The sequence below is a fragment of the Colletotrichum gloeosporioides genome (genome assembly GCF_011800055.1).
Source record: "Colletotrichum gloeosporioides strain Lc1 chromosome Unknown consensus_67, whole genome shotgun sequence".
Lineage (NCBI taxonomy): Eukaryota > Fungi > Ascomycota > Sordariomycetes > Glomerellales > Glomerellaceae > Colletotrichum > Colletotrichum gloeosporioides.
This window is the reverse complement of record NW_025544712.1, coordinates 562,255-578,740: the sequence shown is the minus strand read 5'-3', so window position 1 is coordinate 578,740 and position 16,486 is coordinate 562,255. Positions and strand designations below refer to the sequence as shown.

At 50.7% G+C, this 16,486-nt stretch overlaps 6 protein-coding genes across 6 annotated transcripts; 4 read left to right on the top strand and 2 right to left on the bottom strand.

Moving 5' to 3' along the window:
* Positions 1-315: 315 nt before the first annotated feature.
* On the bottom strand, positions 316-8,706 carry GCG54_00005562 (uncharacterized protein; the record flags this gene model as incomplete). The annotated part of the gene is made up of 7 exons (XM_045405584.1): positions 316-482; positions 539-1,236; positions 4,584-4,861; positions 5,090-5,477; positions 7,374-7,691; positions 7,775-8,418; positions 8,497-8,706. 7 exons carry the CDS (start codon positions 8,704-8,706, stop codon positions 316-318), a joined length of 2,703 nt encoding a protein of 900 aa, XP_045260565.1.
* GCG54_00005564 (uncharacterized protein) lies at positions 2,550-4,272 on the top strand (the record flags this gene model as incomplete). Its single annotated transcript, XM_045405586.1, has 4 exons — positions 2,550-2,580; positions 2,631-2,981; positions 3,047-3,452; positions 3,525-4,272. 4 exons carry the CDS (start codon positions 2,550-2,552, stop codon positions 4,270-4,272), a joined length of 1,536 nt encoding a protein of 511 aa, XP_045260567.1.
* Positions 6,140-7,185, top strand: GCG54_00005563 (3-alpha-(or 20-beta)-hydroxysteroid dehydrogenase; the record flags this gene model as incomplete). Its single annotated transcript, XM_045405585.1, has 3 exons — positions 6,140-6,489; positions 6,556-6,737; positions 6,806-7,185. 3 exons carry the CDS (start codon positions 6,140-6,142, stop codon positions 7,183-7,185), a joined length of 912 nt encoding a protein of 303 aa, XP_045260566.1.
* Positions 8,707-10,240: 1,534 nt separating the features above from the next.
* GCG54_00005561 (uncharacterized protein) lies at positions 10,241-12,127 on the top strand (the record flags this gene model as incomplete). The annotated part of the gene is made up of 4 exons (XM_045405583.1): positions 10,241-10,577; positions 10,637-10,914; positions 11,087-11,361; positions 11,425-12,127. 4 exons carry the CDS (start codon positions 10,241-10,243, stop codon positions 12,125-12,127), a joined length of 1,593 nt encoding a protein of 530 aa, XP_045260564.1.
* A 655-nt stretch (positions 12,128-12,782) lies between these two features.
* GCG54_00005560 (Leporins efflux protein lepC) lies at positions 12,783-14,455 on the top strand (the record flags this gene model as incomplete). The annotated part of the gene is made up of 4 exons (XM_045405582.1): positions 12,783-13,089; positions 13,145-13,178; positions 13,260-13,842; positions 13,904-14,455. The coding sequence occupies 4 exons, from the start codon at positions 12,783-12,785 to the stop codon at positions 14,453-14,455; spliced, it is 1,476 nt and encodes a 491-aa protein (XP_045260563.1).
* Positions 14,456-15,040: 585 nt separating this feature from the next.
* GCG54_00005559 (Retinol dehydrogenase 12) lies at positions 15,041-16,081 on the bottom strand (the record flags this gene model as incomplete). Its single annotated transcript, XM_045405581.1, has 1 exon — positions 15,041-16,081. One exon carries the CDS (start codon positions 16,079-16,081, stop codon positions 15,041-15,043), a length of 1,041 nt encoding a protein of 346 aa, XP_045260562.1.
* Between the last annotated feature and the right edge of the window lie 405 nt (positions 16,082-16,486).

Below are 16,486 nucleotides of genomic sequence, written 5' to 3'. Positions count from 1 at the left end.
CAACGCTCCTGCTGTTTTGGAGACCATTGTACTCTCAACACTGTTGTACTTCCCTTGGGCTGATGAGTCTCATCACGACTTCTGATAGAAGCAAAGTTGCACGAGTGCGCTTGACGCATACTGCAAACCTCCTGCACGACTGTTGCAAGAGCTGGGAACGCACATTATACTGGACACTTCTTCATGGAAACACGTTTGATTTATCCGAATGTGTCAATTGATTGAATCCAAGTATGGAAATACCTGCGTCATGCTGAAACCAGGTGTGGCGCGTAGGTAAAATCTGTGAACTCTACCTGGTAGCATCTAGTAGGATCATATACGAACACCGTCAATAATCCACGTAAGAAGGTGAGATGACTCGATCTCTCCCGCCCGACTCATCAACTCCTCGACATCCCAGTTGGCCCAGACGAATTTGTTCTTGAGAAATCGTGCTTCGGGAGAGGCTAGCCACACGCAAAAGTGGCCAGGGAGTGCCGCTGTTGCGTAGGTTTGTCAGCGGGGTGAAGTCGTGTTCATGCACTGGTGTACTTACGATCATCAGTCGTGTTGAAGGTAGTGCCTTGGGGGCTCAGCTCGGTTTCGACGACTCCCGGCTGAACGTTTACAACGTGAATCTCAGTATTCTCCGCCGCGAAAAAGTCCACCAGCTTGAGATTTGCTGCTTTGGTAACGCAGTAGCCCGAGAGTCCTGCCCACGGTTTAATGTGGGCTAAAGATGTCGAAATATTCAGCACTATGGCGCCTTGGGCTGCGTGGGGGACAAAGGCTTGCAAGGCATGCAGCGTGGTGATAACGTTGAGCTTGAAACCCTCCAGGTAGTCTTCCGCTGCTTGGTGGACGACACCGCCAACTTTCGGGAAGAACCCAGCATTGGAAACAAAGATGTGTATATCTCCGACCACTAGCGAAATCTCGTCAATGGCCACACGAGCTTCATCGCAAATTGAGAGATCCGCTTTCTTGCAAAGAACTCGAGTTCCAGGTTTGGCGGCGCTGCGGATATCTGCGACAGCGATCTCAAGACGGTCGAGCCGTCGGCCGAGAATAGAGACGGAGCTCGCACCGGCCTTAGCGAAAGAAAGGGCGATCGATTTACCTATGCTGGTGCCGCCTCCAGTAATCACGACATTCTTGCCAGCTGCTGAGAGCTCAGGTCGAGAGGGAGAGATCAGGTCGTATGGTTTGTGGTGGTAAGTCTTGGTGAACGACATGAATTGTCGTTGGGAAGTGCTGCCCTCCGCCATGGTGGTGGTGGTTGATCGTAGCATCGGAGGCTGTTCTGACAACAATGTGGAACGACACAGAGCAATATAAATTGTATTGTATTTCTCTAGCTAACGCTGCCACGGATCGGTCGGAGGTACGGATGCAGCGAATACGAAGTAATCTGAACTTTCGTCTCCAAGAATGTGTAAAATGTTTGGAGAAGCATTCAAGAGAACAAGCCGCGCGGAAGACGGAAACAAGAATCTAGTGTGGAGCCGTAATCTCTCTGACTCGACCGCAAAGTGTGGTGTGAACGGGCTTCAAACGCCGAACCAGGAACCTTCAAAAGCCGGCGCGAAGCTCTTTGACTCTCAGACTGCGGCGTGGTGATGGTGGTCATGGATTTGATAATGGTGCGCGGGGAGTGGGGAAGCCAAACATCTCTCATACCACGACCAACGGAACGCCAGCTGCGAGTGAAACTACAGCGCCTCCAGGCGAAAAAGAGTCGGTGGCGCGGGTCGTTGCAGTTGGATCTTAATTGCCCCAGGAGACTGAGATGAGGCATCTGTACGTCTGTGCAATGGAAACATGAGTAAAAAATCAGGTTCACTCATTGTACCAGAGTGAGAACTCTGGGTCTACACCGCAACCCGGTTTATAATCTCGCATATCAATCTTTTGGACTATGTATCTAAGATTCGAAGCCCATGATGAAGGCAGTGGAAGAACTGCGTTTCGATGACGTTGATTTTTGAACAGGTGGTCAACACTGAGGATGAAATAATTGCTGCTTTTAAATGGAGCGACTAGGTTGACGACGATGTGGAGTCTGTATTATTTCACAAACGTCAGAATGACCTGCCTCTCAGCATGCACTCTGCGCAAGGCATGCTTTGGCAACATTTTGAGAGTCTGTTTACCACTTAGCGGATCACGCAGAGCTTATTTCTCTCCGTTCGCAATCGCTCTCATCTTGCTGGGAGTCCAAAGGCAAATCATTTAACCAGCGAAATGGGCGGGGAGACTGACAACCGTGTTTTCCGATTTTAGTTCGCACTAGATCTAAATAGGAAAACAATCTAAGTCTTGGCAAGACCTCAAGACGTGGGTCAGTGCTTCGTGTCGAAGGTCAATTCTGGGTCTGCGGGAAGCCGTTATTCTGTCCGTAGCCCCTCCGCTTTGATTGTTTTCCTACTTTAGACGTCAAGAAAAAACGTCCGCTCCGTCTCGTCAAGCATCAACAAGTCGAAACAAATTTGAAGCCTCCTGTACAAGCGGATACTTGTCAGAAAATTCACCCGTTCCGTTCGGTGTTTGCTAGCGCTCCAATCTCGATGGATTCGTCAAGAGCAGCCCTGCTCAAAGGTACGATTATCTTCCGAATTCCATTGTCCTCAATGAAGTTAGACTCACAGGCGAAGAAACAAAAAGAGAACTAGCATTTGTCGTGACGACTACGAATGAGACGCCCACTGAGAGAGATCGCAAGCTTATTCGAAGCCATGTAATGAAGGGGAAAAACACTCGCAAACGAATCGGTTTAGATCGACAACAGCGGCAGATCTCTACCATCGCTCTTGATGGAAGAGCTTTACGGGAGTTCCATCAAGAGAACATGAACCCTGAAGGAGATGATGGGGCCTTCGGTGACAAAGCTCCTGTCGGCGCTACACATTCCGTTTTACTTCCTCCGCCTGCTAGCATCTTTGCTTTCGTCAATTTCACCGAAAATATTGATATTCATGCCCGTCGAATGCTATGTACCTGTAAGTTGGGTCTTTTATAGGCCGTTGGCAATCAGTCACCCTCATTAACGTGCTCTTCCTCCTAGATTACACCCACTTGAAGACCAACATGTACCCGATCGCAAAGTACTCTTACTCTGATATTAGCAACACATACTGGTTCCACTGGACCCAACTTGACCTAGCCTATCTCCACGCTGTTCTCTACACTACGTCATTCTTTTTCGACAGTCTGGCAGGTCAGAAGAGCGAAAGAACAAAGTACCACTTGTATCGAACAGTCAGTGAGCTCAATAGGCAGCTTAGCAATCCGAAGACCGCATTGACTGATTCCACAACCACTGTCGTCATGTTTATGGTCTTCATTGCGGAGTGCTTCGGAGATATCGAGTGTGCCCACATGCACATGATGGGGTTGAGAAAGATCATTGATCTCCGCGGCGGGCTGAGTTCGTATGACGAAAAGCCTCTGCTTCAGGAAAAGCTGCGTCGGTAAGTATCAACCTCCCGTTCTCGCCACCTTCAGCAGAATCCCCAAAACGACGCTGACCAAATTGCGTGAAGGGCAGATTTGATCTACAGCATGTGCACTGGCTACAAGCCGGCGTATTCGCAAAACGTGGGATCGTCCAAATGCGAGGGCTCTGGTTTGGCTGAGCCTATCTATGCCGAATCGGTTGATCAATCCTGCTTTTCTCGATCCCGCCATCTTACCCGCGAACTGGACAGGGGACTGCACAGCTCTTTCGAAGATGTCCAGGTTCTATCGCAGCTAATCAACAGCAGTCATGGCAGCGGTGAAAAACTCTCGGACATAGTTGTTGAAGGGTTTCTGACATCGATTCAGTCACGGCTTCTCTTGCTTGATCTTCACGACCATCCATGCAATCCCCTTGCAGAGATTCTCCGCTTGTCGCTTCACGCTTATTTGACAACCGTCTTCTGGAACTTTCCTGGTCTGAAAACCCAGTATCCATATTTAGCTGCTCAATTTCGCGAAGCTTGTCTCATATTCTCGCCCGCCAATGCTGGAGAAAGCTTTCTCTTTGCTTGGGCATTAATGGTCGGCGCGGTATCGTTGTTCCATGGCCAAGATCAAGAGTGGTTAATGGAAAGGCTCTATCCACTGATGGAGAACACTCTAGGTATCATGTGGCTTGAGGTCAAATGCAGTCTATGTCAGGTGATGTGGATTGAAAGTCTTCACGATGGTCCGGGCATGGAAATCTTCAGTCGATACGTCAGAGAGAGGAAAGGTGGAAGTGCTGGCATCACGTCTGCAAACTGGGATGCACCTGCGATGGGGAAGTAAGCAATTCGACCATTTAGGGTTGACAGCTGAGGATTGCTGGATAGGACAAGTTCACTACAAAGGCCATTGGACACAGAAGTTCAAGACACAAGTCATCTTTGTGAGTTCACGTGAATCATGATTCAGCGATGCCTGAAGGTGAGCCGGCTAGAAGGATGAAGTGGTAGAGCTTTATTCAGAAGAATATCTTGAGACCGAGGTAGATCAAGGGACGACAAATCTATCCCAAGCTTCATCTATGTGAGGCCTCTGAAACGCATTTCAGCGTCACGTTGGCTGCCATTCCCGCTTCAAGCTTTCAGCTCCTTCACAGGTTCAGGTGGGTCTTGAAGAAGTCGGTCACATTTGCAACCGAGGGAGCGACGTAAGGTTCCAAGTCGTAGAAATCCATGTGGCGCCCGCCTGGAACCAAGATCTTTACTGCATTGGGGTTGGTATTCTTGATCTTGTCGTAAACATCGTCGGTCCCCCAGCGGCTATCGGCATCCTCCCCGGCGATCAGTATGGTTGGCTGCGAGAGAAGCTGGTCTGCCAGGTGCCAGGCGTCGAAACGGTAAATCAGAGGGATAGAAGCGGGGTGCATGCGGTTCTCGGACGTGTTGAAAAAGCCGCGAGGGGTCCGGTAGTAGTCCCACGCATCGACCAGGTCAGGGGGGGTATCGGCTTGGGGAGGGTCGGGAACGTACTGCAGGTAGGTAATGTTGCCACCCGCAGCGATGTCTTGAATAGTTCCAGCGGCCGACTCGACCGCAGATAAAGCGTCCGATGTATTCAGAGTGTTGAGCCACCCCTGGCGGTTGGTGTCGCCAATGTTGACTAGGCTGATTGCAGCTACTGCCTTGATGCGGTGATCAGTAGCTGCTGCGGCAATTCCGTACCCGCCGCCCGCGCAGATTCCGAGAACTGCGATGGCACCTGAATCGACATAATCGAGAGTTTGCAAGTAATCCACGACAGCGGAGACGTCAGAAACCCTGGAGCCCGGGTCTTCTAGGTAGTGAGGGCTGCCCTCAGACTGCCCTTGGTACAGCGCGTCGAAGGCAACAGACACGAACCCCTGCTGAGACATACGCTCCGCATAGAGGCTGGCTGTTTGCTCCTTGACGCCGCCGCCAGGGTGAACGACGACGAGACCTGGAGCCTTGGCTGAGGCTGTCTCCGGCCGATGAAGGAGGCCGGCCAAATGAAGACTGCCTTTGGCGATGCTGATAAGAGACATGTTTTAGGATTGTTGTTAGACTTCAAGATTTTAGATTTTTAGATCATAGGTCGAAGATATGAGGTGATTTGAAAAGGCTCTCACCATGCCGTGAGGCAGTTTGTTGCCTTTCTTAAGTACTGCAGAGATCAGCGACCTTCTCCTGAGACCCAAATCGATGTCCACAAGGGCTAGGTGGCTTAGACAATATCTCGAAATTGCCAAGGTGATAGCAACCACCGTACCGTTTTCCTCTCTCGGACGGCATGTAGCCAAGAATCACAATATCGTCATCTTCTTGGCTTTGCTGATAAATTGTGCAGGTCAAGAATGACAATCCACAGCTCTATGGAGCGCAAGGGTGCTCGGTATTGGTTCGGAGACATTGTGATTAGGTGGCGCCTTCACAAGACATAACATTGCACATGCTTCCAATCGTAAGTATTGGCATGATCCGCAACACGATGGTGTCCGTAGCTTAGTATTCAAACTAGACTTTGCGTCTGATATCCTTACTTCCGCTATGTCCGCCAGTTCTCCCCGAAGTCCGCTGACACGGCCAAAGTGACTTCAGTTCCCCAAGGCCGTGATAACCGTAACTTCGCAGGATTTCAAATCAGTTGTTTGACGCGTTGCTATTTAAGGTCGTTTGATGGCGGATGATTGACCATGATCTTCGTTGCTCCATCTCCGGAAGACATACAACAGCTGGATAGCAAACGCACTCGATTCATCATGGCACCTCTCGTTTGGCTCATCACCGGAAGCACCTCGGGCTTCGGCGCTGAGTTTGTCAAAGCAATCCTCGCAAAAGGAGACAAGGTCATTGCGACAGCCCGCGACATCTCAAAGATAGTCCACTTTCGTCAGGCTGGCGCAGCCGTATTGAAGCTTGACCTTCTGGCTAGCCAGTCCGAGTTTAACAGGGTGGCTCAAGAGGCGTTGGGTATCTATGGCGGTGTTGATGTTTTGGTCAACAATGCTGGCTACTCGCATTTTGGAACAATCGAGGATGACAAGTGAGCTACTCCCACCGCTACTATCGTTCCATTCCCCATAACGTGCCTAATTCCAACAAATCATAGTCAAGAAGACTGGAGCAAAGTCTTCCAGACTCACGTCTTTGGACCTCTCGGTATCACACGAGCCTTCCTGCCTCATTTTCGAGCTCGCAAGTCCGGAACATTAGTCTTCATGGGCTCCACGGCTGCCTGGGGAGGTATCCCTACCCTAGGGGCATACTGTGCATCCAAGAGCGCGTTGAGAGGTGCGTGAACCAATTGTCCCATGGAAGCCATGGATGAAGAAGCTAACACAAGTATTTGGTTTCATCAGGTGCCGTCGAAACGCTTGACCGGGAGGTCAAGTCTATTGGAATCAAAACCCTACTAGTCGAGCCGGGATTCTTCCGCACCGAACTGCTGAACGCCAACAATACTGTCTACGTGGACACGAAGATCCCGGAATACAAGTCCACCGTCGATTCGCTGTATGCTCAGTTCAAGGGAGCGCACCATCAGCAGCCTGGAGACCCCGCAAAAGGGGTTTCTCATATCATTGATCTGGTGGAATCTTCGGGCACTGTTCAAGGACGGTCATTGCCGATCAGCTTGGCCCTGGGACCGGACGCAGTGGCCCAACTGCGCAAGAAGTGCGCTGACACGATCGAGCTCTTGGATGAGTGGAAGGAAGTTTCATCTGATACGTCGCTCTAGAACGTGATAGGGTTTTCCGTCGTTAGTGCAATTCTTATCCAAAATGGTTTGGTGTCCGGGCTAGCTGGATACATGTAAGGGCTGGTGGTTTTGTACGAAGAGGCCATGTTCGGCGCCGTTTTAAGACGGCTTTACCAATGAGGAATGCATCAATTGTAGCTCAGAACCTTTGACAATCTCAAGCTTACTTGTACCAGAGAAACATAACAGCCCACAAAAGTACAACCACTCCTAGACAGAAATCGATTACCCGACCCTTGCGCTCCCATTGCCGAGTGACGTCGGCATCTATTTGCCCCCAACCCCACTTTTTAACGGCCTGGTACTCCTCAAAGAGCATTGGCTTGACCGGGTCTGGCATTATGTCAATCAAGTCAAATTGTATCTTCAACCCAAGCTTAATCAAACGTTCAAGCACAGGGTTCGGGTGACCGATGTTTTGCTGTTCACGGACTTTGGGAGCAAGAACCGTCAGGAGCATCTGACGGCCAAACCAGTGAAGATGTCTGCGTTCAGTCAATTAGCCATCCCCATTGTTCGAGAAATCCACACGAAGCGTTCGAGGTCTTGACTCGTTGGCGCGACTTACTTGGGAAACCACAGTGTGCTGAACTGTGTTACGAAAGCCTCAGCGATGGCGTGGCCTTTCTGTCTATCTTCCGAATTTGTCAATTTGTCGAAAGGCAATTCCTGAAACCAGCGATAAAAGCCTTCAAGTTCGTCCCATGTTCTCGGAAAGTTGACTCCAAAGCTGCGGCTCCCGTCTGCCGGTTCCGTTCGAAATTGCGCCAAAACCCTTTCCGCCCATGCAGGCCACGCAGCTGCAACGTGAGGATGAGGTTCCCGATTCTTCGCCCCAACAAGCTTTCGGAGATACGTCTCAAACACCGCTGACCCAATCACGGACATCTGGCCTTCTGGAGGGTTGCTGAAGGCTCCTGGGGTGTTCTTCCAAATGGTTTTGTGTAGCCTGTTTACGGCCTCGATTCCTCGTTTTGTCTCCTCGGACGCACTGCCGTACCACATCCAATCTAGGAGCTGGTCTGCTGTCTCGTAAAACCGTCGATGGGGGCGCTTGAATGCTCTGGCCCCAAAGTGAATTGCCGCAGCACCCCCAGGAGGCTGCGTCAGCATCACAAACGTGGAGCAGTATCCCATTGCAACCGCAAATGTGTTGCCGGAAAAGAAGTTCGCGGTTTTGATGATTTGGTCGTATTCAGTCTCAGGGTCAAGCTATGAGGAGAAAAGCAACAAGTCAGTGCCTCAGTGCAATTATGTCACTGTCCAGCTTTCGTACGAAAATGGTCTTACTGTGTCAAGATACGCTGAAATCCATTTCCCTTTCCGTTCCTCCTCAGAGGGCCACTCTGGCACGGGTCTCTGAGGCTGGGACGGGGGTCTTGGCTGTCTCTGATTATTGTGAAGCTGATCCACCGTATCCGTCCCGGGAGGTAGATTACTGCCGAAGTCAAGGGCATAGTACTCCTTATCCCTTTCGACGAGAGTAGGAATAGCTGACATGATGAGATGACTGCCCCAAGAAGAAAGTTAGTCAAATTCAAGAGAGAGTAGACGGTTGGCTTTATCTATTGTAATTCACGATGGCCAGCCCAGATAAGTGAGCGCTCATTCGATGACAATAACTATATATACCCATCATTACCCGGGTGCAGCTCACGATCATCAGAAACAGTAATTTTCGCCATTGAAAGCACGTATTCCTATTGGGCGACACGGCGATCGTATGGTCTGTGATGACTTACAGGGGCTCTGGTGCCAGGGGCAGAGTCAAGCAAAGCGGCAATAGTTTCGGTAACAGGTTTGGACCCATTATACATCCGGACGCCGCTTAGTCCGCATATTCGTTTACCTGAAGATACCCTATGAAAGCCACTTTGATTCGTAACTGATGTGTTCGGAAGGACAGATAATCGAGTCTTTCGCTGAACAATCAGATTAGCAAAATAGAACCTCGTCGTACGACACGGCGGCGATTGCCGGTACCAAACAGGTTCCCTTCCGCGAGTCTCTTACTAATCGACGCATATGGACTGCATCATTATACCTGGTTTGAGTCATCACCGTAATGCTTTGATTCGCTGTCGGAATGTGATATGGTGATATAGCTCAATATCTTGGCGCATTGTTCAGCCGGAGGTGGCATATAACCTCTAAGCCACTGTAATGCTGAATAACTACTGTTGATCTTGGTCAATCCTCTCTCCGAAATGGGATTAAAAGAATGCGTAAAGCAGCAAATGAGTTGAAGGGGGAGGTAAGAAGATGCTGTCCTCGGTTTCTCTGCAGCAGACCGAGGTGATCACCGACCCGGCCATAGTTCTCACTGAAGGCAATGTGGTCACATACAATTTCACAGGTGTAGATAACGCAGGAACAATTATCTGTGAAGGCACACGCTGATTTAGTGTGTTCGTAGCTTTCGTGACCGAACTTTCATTCCAAAGGAAATCTGCCAAAGAAAAAAAGTACCCAACCATCGTATTCCTACTTCGGACGCAGAAATGGAGATAGCTTCCTACACCCTGATAACTGCCCGGAAATGCATGTTCCCGGATTCTAGTTTCTCAGTAGCCTGCCTGATATCAATAGCCTGTCTGATACCATTCTCGGACATCGGAAAGACTTCAATGAACGGCTTGAAATCATGTTGCGCGGCAAATTCCAGCATCTTCCGGTGCACCTTTAGCCGAGGTGGACGGCCATTCCGTGTTTCCTCGAGATTCCACCACGGGTTTCCCGTCATGTTTCCGTTCTCTCTCTTTCTGTTTTTCCTTGGATTGTTAATGACAATCTTTATAAGTTTGATGTTTGAAATGGTCAGAGAGCTGGGCTCTACTAGTACTTTGATCTGGGATCATTGTCCCAATTAAATCTCAACGAGCCGGAAGACAAGTATACTCAATGACTGCATTACCATGTCGTGTCCGTCATTGAAGAGCGTATACCTAGCTTCGACCTAAGTGCTGGACCAGGGCAATTGAACAAGTCAGCAGGCGTGTCAAACGAAGTCGAAACTGTTGAGCTGCCAGGCCAAATGCCCAATAACCAAAATACAGAATCCCTGGACACAATCTCGGAGCAAAGTGGACTCATATCCGTCACCAACGAAGCAGATCTTCGATACCTTGGCCCATCCAGCGGCTTGGTTTTCACCAAGTTCGTTCTGGCTGGCCTTGGTAAACGAATTCTATCTGTGTCTGATCGAACCTCCGCCACCGACTTTGCTCACAACAGCATTATTGTCCCTTCAGATTTCTCGTACCCCATCGGAAAGACCTGCCTGCCGATGAGAGGCACGAAAGGTGGCTCTTGCAGGCCTATTTGGAACACGTCCATCTACAGTTCCCGTTCCTCCACGAGCCTACCCATTGGTAGACTGTAAGCCGGGCATATGGCGCCGCGCATATTTCCTCGGTAAACAGATTCCAAGTCTTCATGGTTCTCGCCATAGGCGCAGCACACCTCTCCCGGCGAACCAAGGTGGCGCTGTCTGCCGAAGGGTACTGCTCCTCTGCCATGAAACTTGTCGACGAGATACTCAAGACATCTTCTATTGCCTCTGTTCAATGCATCTTGCTCCTCGAGATGTACTTATGCAATCAACAGCCCGTCATCCGGACTGAGTCTTTGGTCGCTCCACCACCATGGACTAGCATTGGCAATGGAACTGGGGCCATGTCGCAATGTACCGGTGAGTACATTTTCCACGTTCGAGAGAGAGTTGCGCACTCGAGTCTTCTGGTGTACCTATACAATTGACAGACTTTTGAGCACGCTGATGGGAAGACCTATGGGTGTGGTGGATGAGCAATTCGAGCTCAGAGCAAGTTCCCTACTTCTTTCAATATTTCAACGGCAATGTTGCTGACCATTCTCCTAGCTGCCCTTAGATGTTGGCGACGAACAGCTGAAATCGGATCAGCTCAAGCCACGCCAAGAGTCCGAGTCACCCACCAAAGTTACCAGTGCCATACATCTTTTCAGGCTGGCGGGGTTCAACTCCGAGATCAAGTGCGTCCTTTACTGTGGCGATCGCCAGTATCCGCCGTATACGCAACCCATGGTTGTCGATGCAGAGAATTGGAGAGTCCATACTCTGAGTCGCCTGCGCCAGTGGAAGCATAACATGCCGAGGCATCCCGAAGGAAGCCCAGGGTGCATCAGTATCCTATGTGAAATTAAGTATCATGAACTTACGATGCTGATACTTCGACCAAGTCCGAGGATACAGAACCTGGACAAGGCGTCACTGCGCGAATGCTTCCAGAGTGCTCTGACATGCACAGAGCTCTACCATTCACTCTATGTCGCGAACTCTCTGCAATATGGATGGCTCAGCATTCATTATCTCTTCTTGTGTGTCATGGTCGTGTTTTACTGCGTCTGGAAGCCTGGGGAGATTGTCAAGGAACAGGACTTTGACTCGGTAGTCCGCGCGCTTAAAGTCTCCTCGGATATCTTGAGCGCCATCGGAGAATATTGGCCAGAGGCGAAGAGAAGTCGCGACATTTTGGACCGTATCTCAACGGCAACCACACGAAGATTTACTCAGCATCGGAACAAGAGAGGGTCCTTCCAGACTCCACAGGAATCTCGGACATCCGTAGAGGCTGCCTCGAACTTGAGTTCAGAGCCAGTAGTCGACTGGAGTGACATGGGTCTACCGTGGAACGGCACGTCGTCGGTCCAATTCGGGGATGAAGAAATGATATACACAGCCTTCACCATTGATTACGGTGCAAACGATGAATCTTTCATGTCGGCTGACATCATGTCTTACTTTATGGGGTCTTCGGCGGACGTGACAATGGGACCGACCGACTTGGTTCATGTTATTGATGAAGTGCAGAGCTGCTTCGTTGGTGGTGGGGTGAATTTTGATCACAGTGGCGAAGATGCGCGTCAAACGTATTTGGAATAGTTGATATATTACACTGGTATATGAAAAACAAGGTTCTGATGTTTTATGAAAACGTATCCTTACGTCTCGCGCTGTGTGATTCTCTTCGCTGTCTTTCTCTTTGCTTTGGGCCCCGGGCGAATAGACCTTGCTGAGTGCGCGCTCCATTCGCCCCTTTAAGCCCTTCAACATGACAGCATCAATGACGGGATATCTGAAGGTAATGCCTAGACAAGACCTGGAATCCGCGGAATCCATGGCCAGGTTTCCAAGTTGGGAGTTGTGAGTTACTGTGGATACCTTTGATTAGTGATCATCTCGTCAAGTACGCCTTACACTCCTTTGTATAACCACTTTCCATACAATTCTGTTATCGGTGGTAGTTAGCTGCCCCCGCTGAATATTTTCGTGTCTTGACTGGAGTAGAGTAGAGCTTTCTTAGCGATGATTAATATCCAGGTGTTGATTTTGTCGTAATACCTTATAGAGATACGCCAACACGACTGACAGGATCCGGTGGTCAAAGAGACGTAAGAACCCCAGCGAGTTGAATCATTTTGATTTCAATACCTTTTTAGGCTTCAGTCTATCCTTTCAACTAACCTACCTCGTATAGTTAACTCACTGGACAGGTAATTCGAGAGTTCAACTTGCTTACATCCGAGATCGATATTCAATGGCGACCACAACTGGCTTCCCGAACCAGGCAGACGCCATGGAAAAGACAGAGCATTACCTGCAACGAGATGCTTCGCAAGACGCCATGGACAGGAGGTCGGGCCATGACACGATGAAAGACGTTACCGACACGAGGTTAGACCATGGGAATGACGCCCGAGGAAATTTTCGAAATGAGGCTTCAAACAATGTACATGATCGCAGGACCAGCACCGTTGCGAACTGCGTGCCCAACGTAGCTCTCTCGAGCTCCCTTTCTGACCCGGGACCTCCTCCTGATGGAGGCCTTTGGGCATGGCTTTGCGGTGAGTGGCAATGACATTGGTTCGTCGCACATGAACTAATAATCAACTCTGGCAGTCTTGGGGACGTTTCTGGTCGTGATGAACACGTGGTACGTTGGCTCCCCTAGCTCCCCCGCCAGAGGAATCTCTCGGAGTCTCCTCAGCAAGGCATGACTGACAATGTTGACTAGGGGGGTGATCAATTCCTTCGGCGTCTTTCAGAGCTACTACGTCACAGCTCTTGACCGCCCACCATCCGACATTTCCTGGATCGGGTCCATCAACGTCTTCCTGCTCTTCTTCATCGGCACCTTCACTGGCCGTCTGACCGACGCAGGGTTCTTCCGTCCACTATCCATCTCCGGGGCTATCTTGACGGTAACCGGAACATTAGCAACGTCAGCATGCAGGCAGTATTGGCAGATATTCCTGGCGCAAGGTATCTGCGTTGGTATCGGTAGTGGGTGTCTCTTCTGCCCTGCCGTTGCCATCGTGTCAACGTATTTCAACAAGCGTCGTTCGCTGGCGATTGGCATCACCGCTTGTGGCAGCGGAGTCGGGGGCATATTGTACCCGGTGCTGGTACGCCAACTATTACCGAGAGTGGGCTTCGGGTGGACAATGAGGACAATCGGATTTGTTCAAGGCGGTGGATTGGCGATTGCGGTCGCTGTCTTACGACCGAGGGTTCTTCCCCGTAAGACGGGGCAGTTCGTCGAATGGTCGGCGTTCCGCGAGCTCGAGTACACATCCTATGCGTGTGGCTCTGTCCTGGTAAGTTACCCAATACATGGACAAATACCATTAGCGGTTTTGATGCTGACGATTAATACAGTGCCTGATGGGAGCCTACTTCGCCTTCTTCTTCGTCGCCGCCTACGCTCGAGACATCCAGGGCATGTCGTATACCAAGTCGCTAAACCTCGTCATGATGATGAATGGCGTTGGAATGGTGGGCCGACTCCTGCTCACACATCTTGCTGATAGGTTTGGGAACCTTACCGTCTTCGTGCCTACTGCGGGAGCAGGTGCTTTGCTTCTGTTTTCCTGGATCGCGGTCGCCTCTCCAGCGGGCGTATATGTTTGGGCATCCTTTTCTGGCATGGCTACCGGCGGCATCCAGTCACTGTTCCCGTCCGCTTTGGCATCTCTTACATCTGATCCGCAGAAGCAGGGTACTCGCATCGGGATGGTGTTTACGATTGTGAGCTTTGCGGGTTTGATCGGGCCGCCAATCGGGGGTGCTCTTATATCGGCTGTCGGCGGTTCTTACGTTGGAGCTCAGGCCTTCGCAGGAACATGTCTGTCGTTGGGGATGGCATTCATGATAACTGCCAGGGAAGTCAAGAGGAGGAAGAAGGGGCAAGATATGTGGATGAAGGTATGATGGACGTTGATGATACACCGTTGTCAGCGTGTTCTTCACGTGCAGCCAGTGCTGCTACCATTCTGTTGCAATGGCTCTTTTCGCCGATATCTCAGTTGAGAAGAACGCACAAGTATTCATTTCGACGAAATTTGCTTGAAAGGCAGCAAAACTATTGCTGTACACAGGTGTGTTTGGGGCGCCAAAAGCTAGACATCGTGACCCACCCTAATCAAAGGCAAAAAAAACATACACCACCGGGCATTCGCCGGTCGTCACCGACCCGACTACTCCTCCAGCCCTCACTGGTTTATCGATGGGAGAGCGGACGGGATCCCGAGTTTTCCAATGGGTATGGTCGTATGTGGTAGCTGGTGGATGTGAAGCCGCTAATAAGGGGGCACTCGCGTGGTGCACAGTGGTCATGGGCAGAGTGAAGGGCAGTTTGTTGGCTGTTTTATTGTCTCATAGGATGGGCTTTATGTACTTGAACATACTTCTACAGCGCCTATCCAATCTCGTCACCAGCAATCCTTCTTTAATCTCGCCACTCGATGCGCTTAGTGATGGACGCAAACATCGTGATTGGACAAGTTAACCTTCCTGTTATTCCTCGTTTATGCCGACCAGCTTACTAGACTCCTTCCAGAGCAAGCTCGCCTTTGCCTCGTCGTAGGCCCAAGGCGCATATCCGGTGTCCGTTGACATCATGTTGTAGCCGGCGGAGGTCGGGTGAGCCTTGACACAGTCGCTGAGATATTTGCCACCTCTTCCCTCCCACTCCTTGCTGACGGCGGCGTAGACAGTGGTGGAAGCCCCTTGGGCCGGGCTCTTGAGGATACTCATCATCCTGTTGAAGAGTTCCTCGCCCATTGCCGCCTTCGCCGCTTCCACATCGACGGGCTGCGCGGCAGACATGTTCGTCATAATAGACCCGGGATGCAACGAGAGCGAGTGGAGGCCTTGGGGGCCGAAGCGCCTCTCAATCTCGTTTGAAAAGTATATGTTGGCCGTCTTCGAATGCCCATAGGCCACTGACTGCTCGAAGGAGTCTTCTTCCTCAAAGTTGAGGTCGTGGAAACGGATTTCGCTCGCGCGGTGAGCCATCGAGGAAACGGCCACGACGCGGGAGTGAAACTCCGGAGTGACAGACGCCAGCAGTGCGGGCCGCAGCAGTTGGAAGAGAAGAAAATGCCCAATGTGATTCGTCCCAAAGTGGGACTCAAATCCGTCAATAGTCTTCGTCTTCTCCTGCTGTATGACACCAGCGTTATTAATGAGGATGTTGAGCTTGCCCCCGCTCTTGCCCAGGAAACTCTCGACACCCTTGCGCACGGAGTCAAGTGAGTCCAGTGAAAGCACGACAGCCTGGAGTGATCCTCTCCCAGGGAGATTCGGGGTGTTTTCAATGTTGGCTATGGCCTTGTCGCCCTTCTCGTTGCTCCGAACGCCTAGGAAGATATCCGCGCCGGTCGCGTAGAGGGCACGAGCAGTGTCCAATCCGATGCCTTGGTTTGCGCCGGTAATGAAGATTGTCTTACCGGCCAGCTTTCCGACGAGATTTTCGTCTTCGATGATTTGGAGAGCCGTGGGGCGGGCGTCGCCTGGACCCTGGGGGTTCTGATGAGCTGCGGCGTAATGAGACATGGTGTTAAAGCTTTCTGCAAAGCTTCACTGGGCGGAAGTTGTTGGGTTGCTGTTCCGGACTTGGAGTACTTCAAGAAGCAGTGAGACTAAAGGTGGATAAGATAGATGGCATTCGATTTACAGCTTGAGAAATGTCACCAGATTTAAGCTATCGAGTCGACGTGCGAATTATCTCACGATTCCCACCACATGATGTACAGTCGGTGCTCTCACCTCTCAGTGAATTCCGCCATATTCTGCCGTCCGTGCATGAAGTCCGCTTGATGAACTGCTGGCGCCGATGACCCGGAGTACTAGCGGCCAAGGAGGCTTTTGCTCACGCAGGGCTTGCGCCGACATTCCAGGTTGTAACCGGGATCTGGGCGGACATTCATCTGGCGGACTTTCAGCCCAAGAAAGGCTATT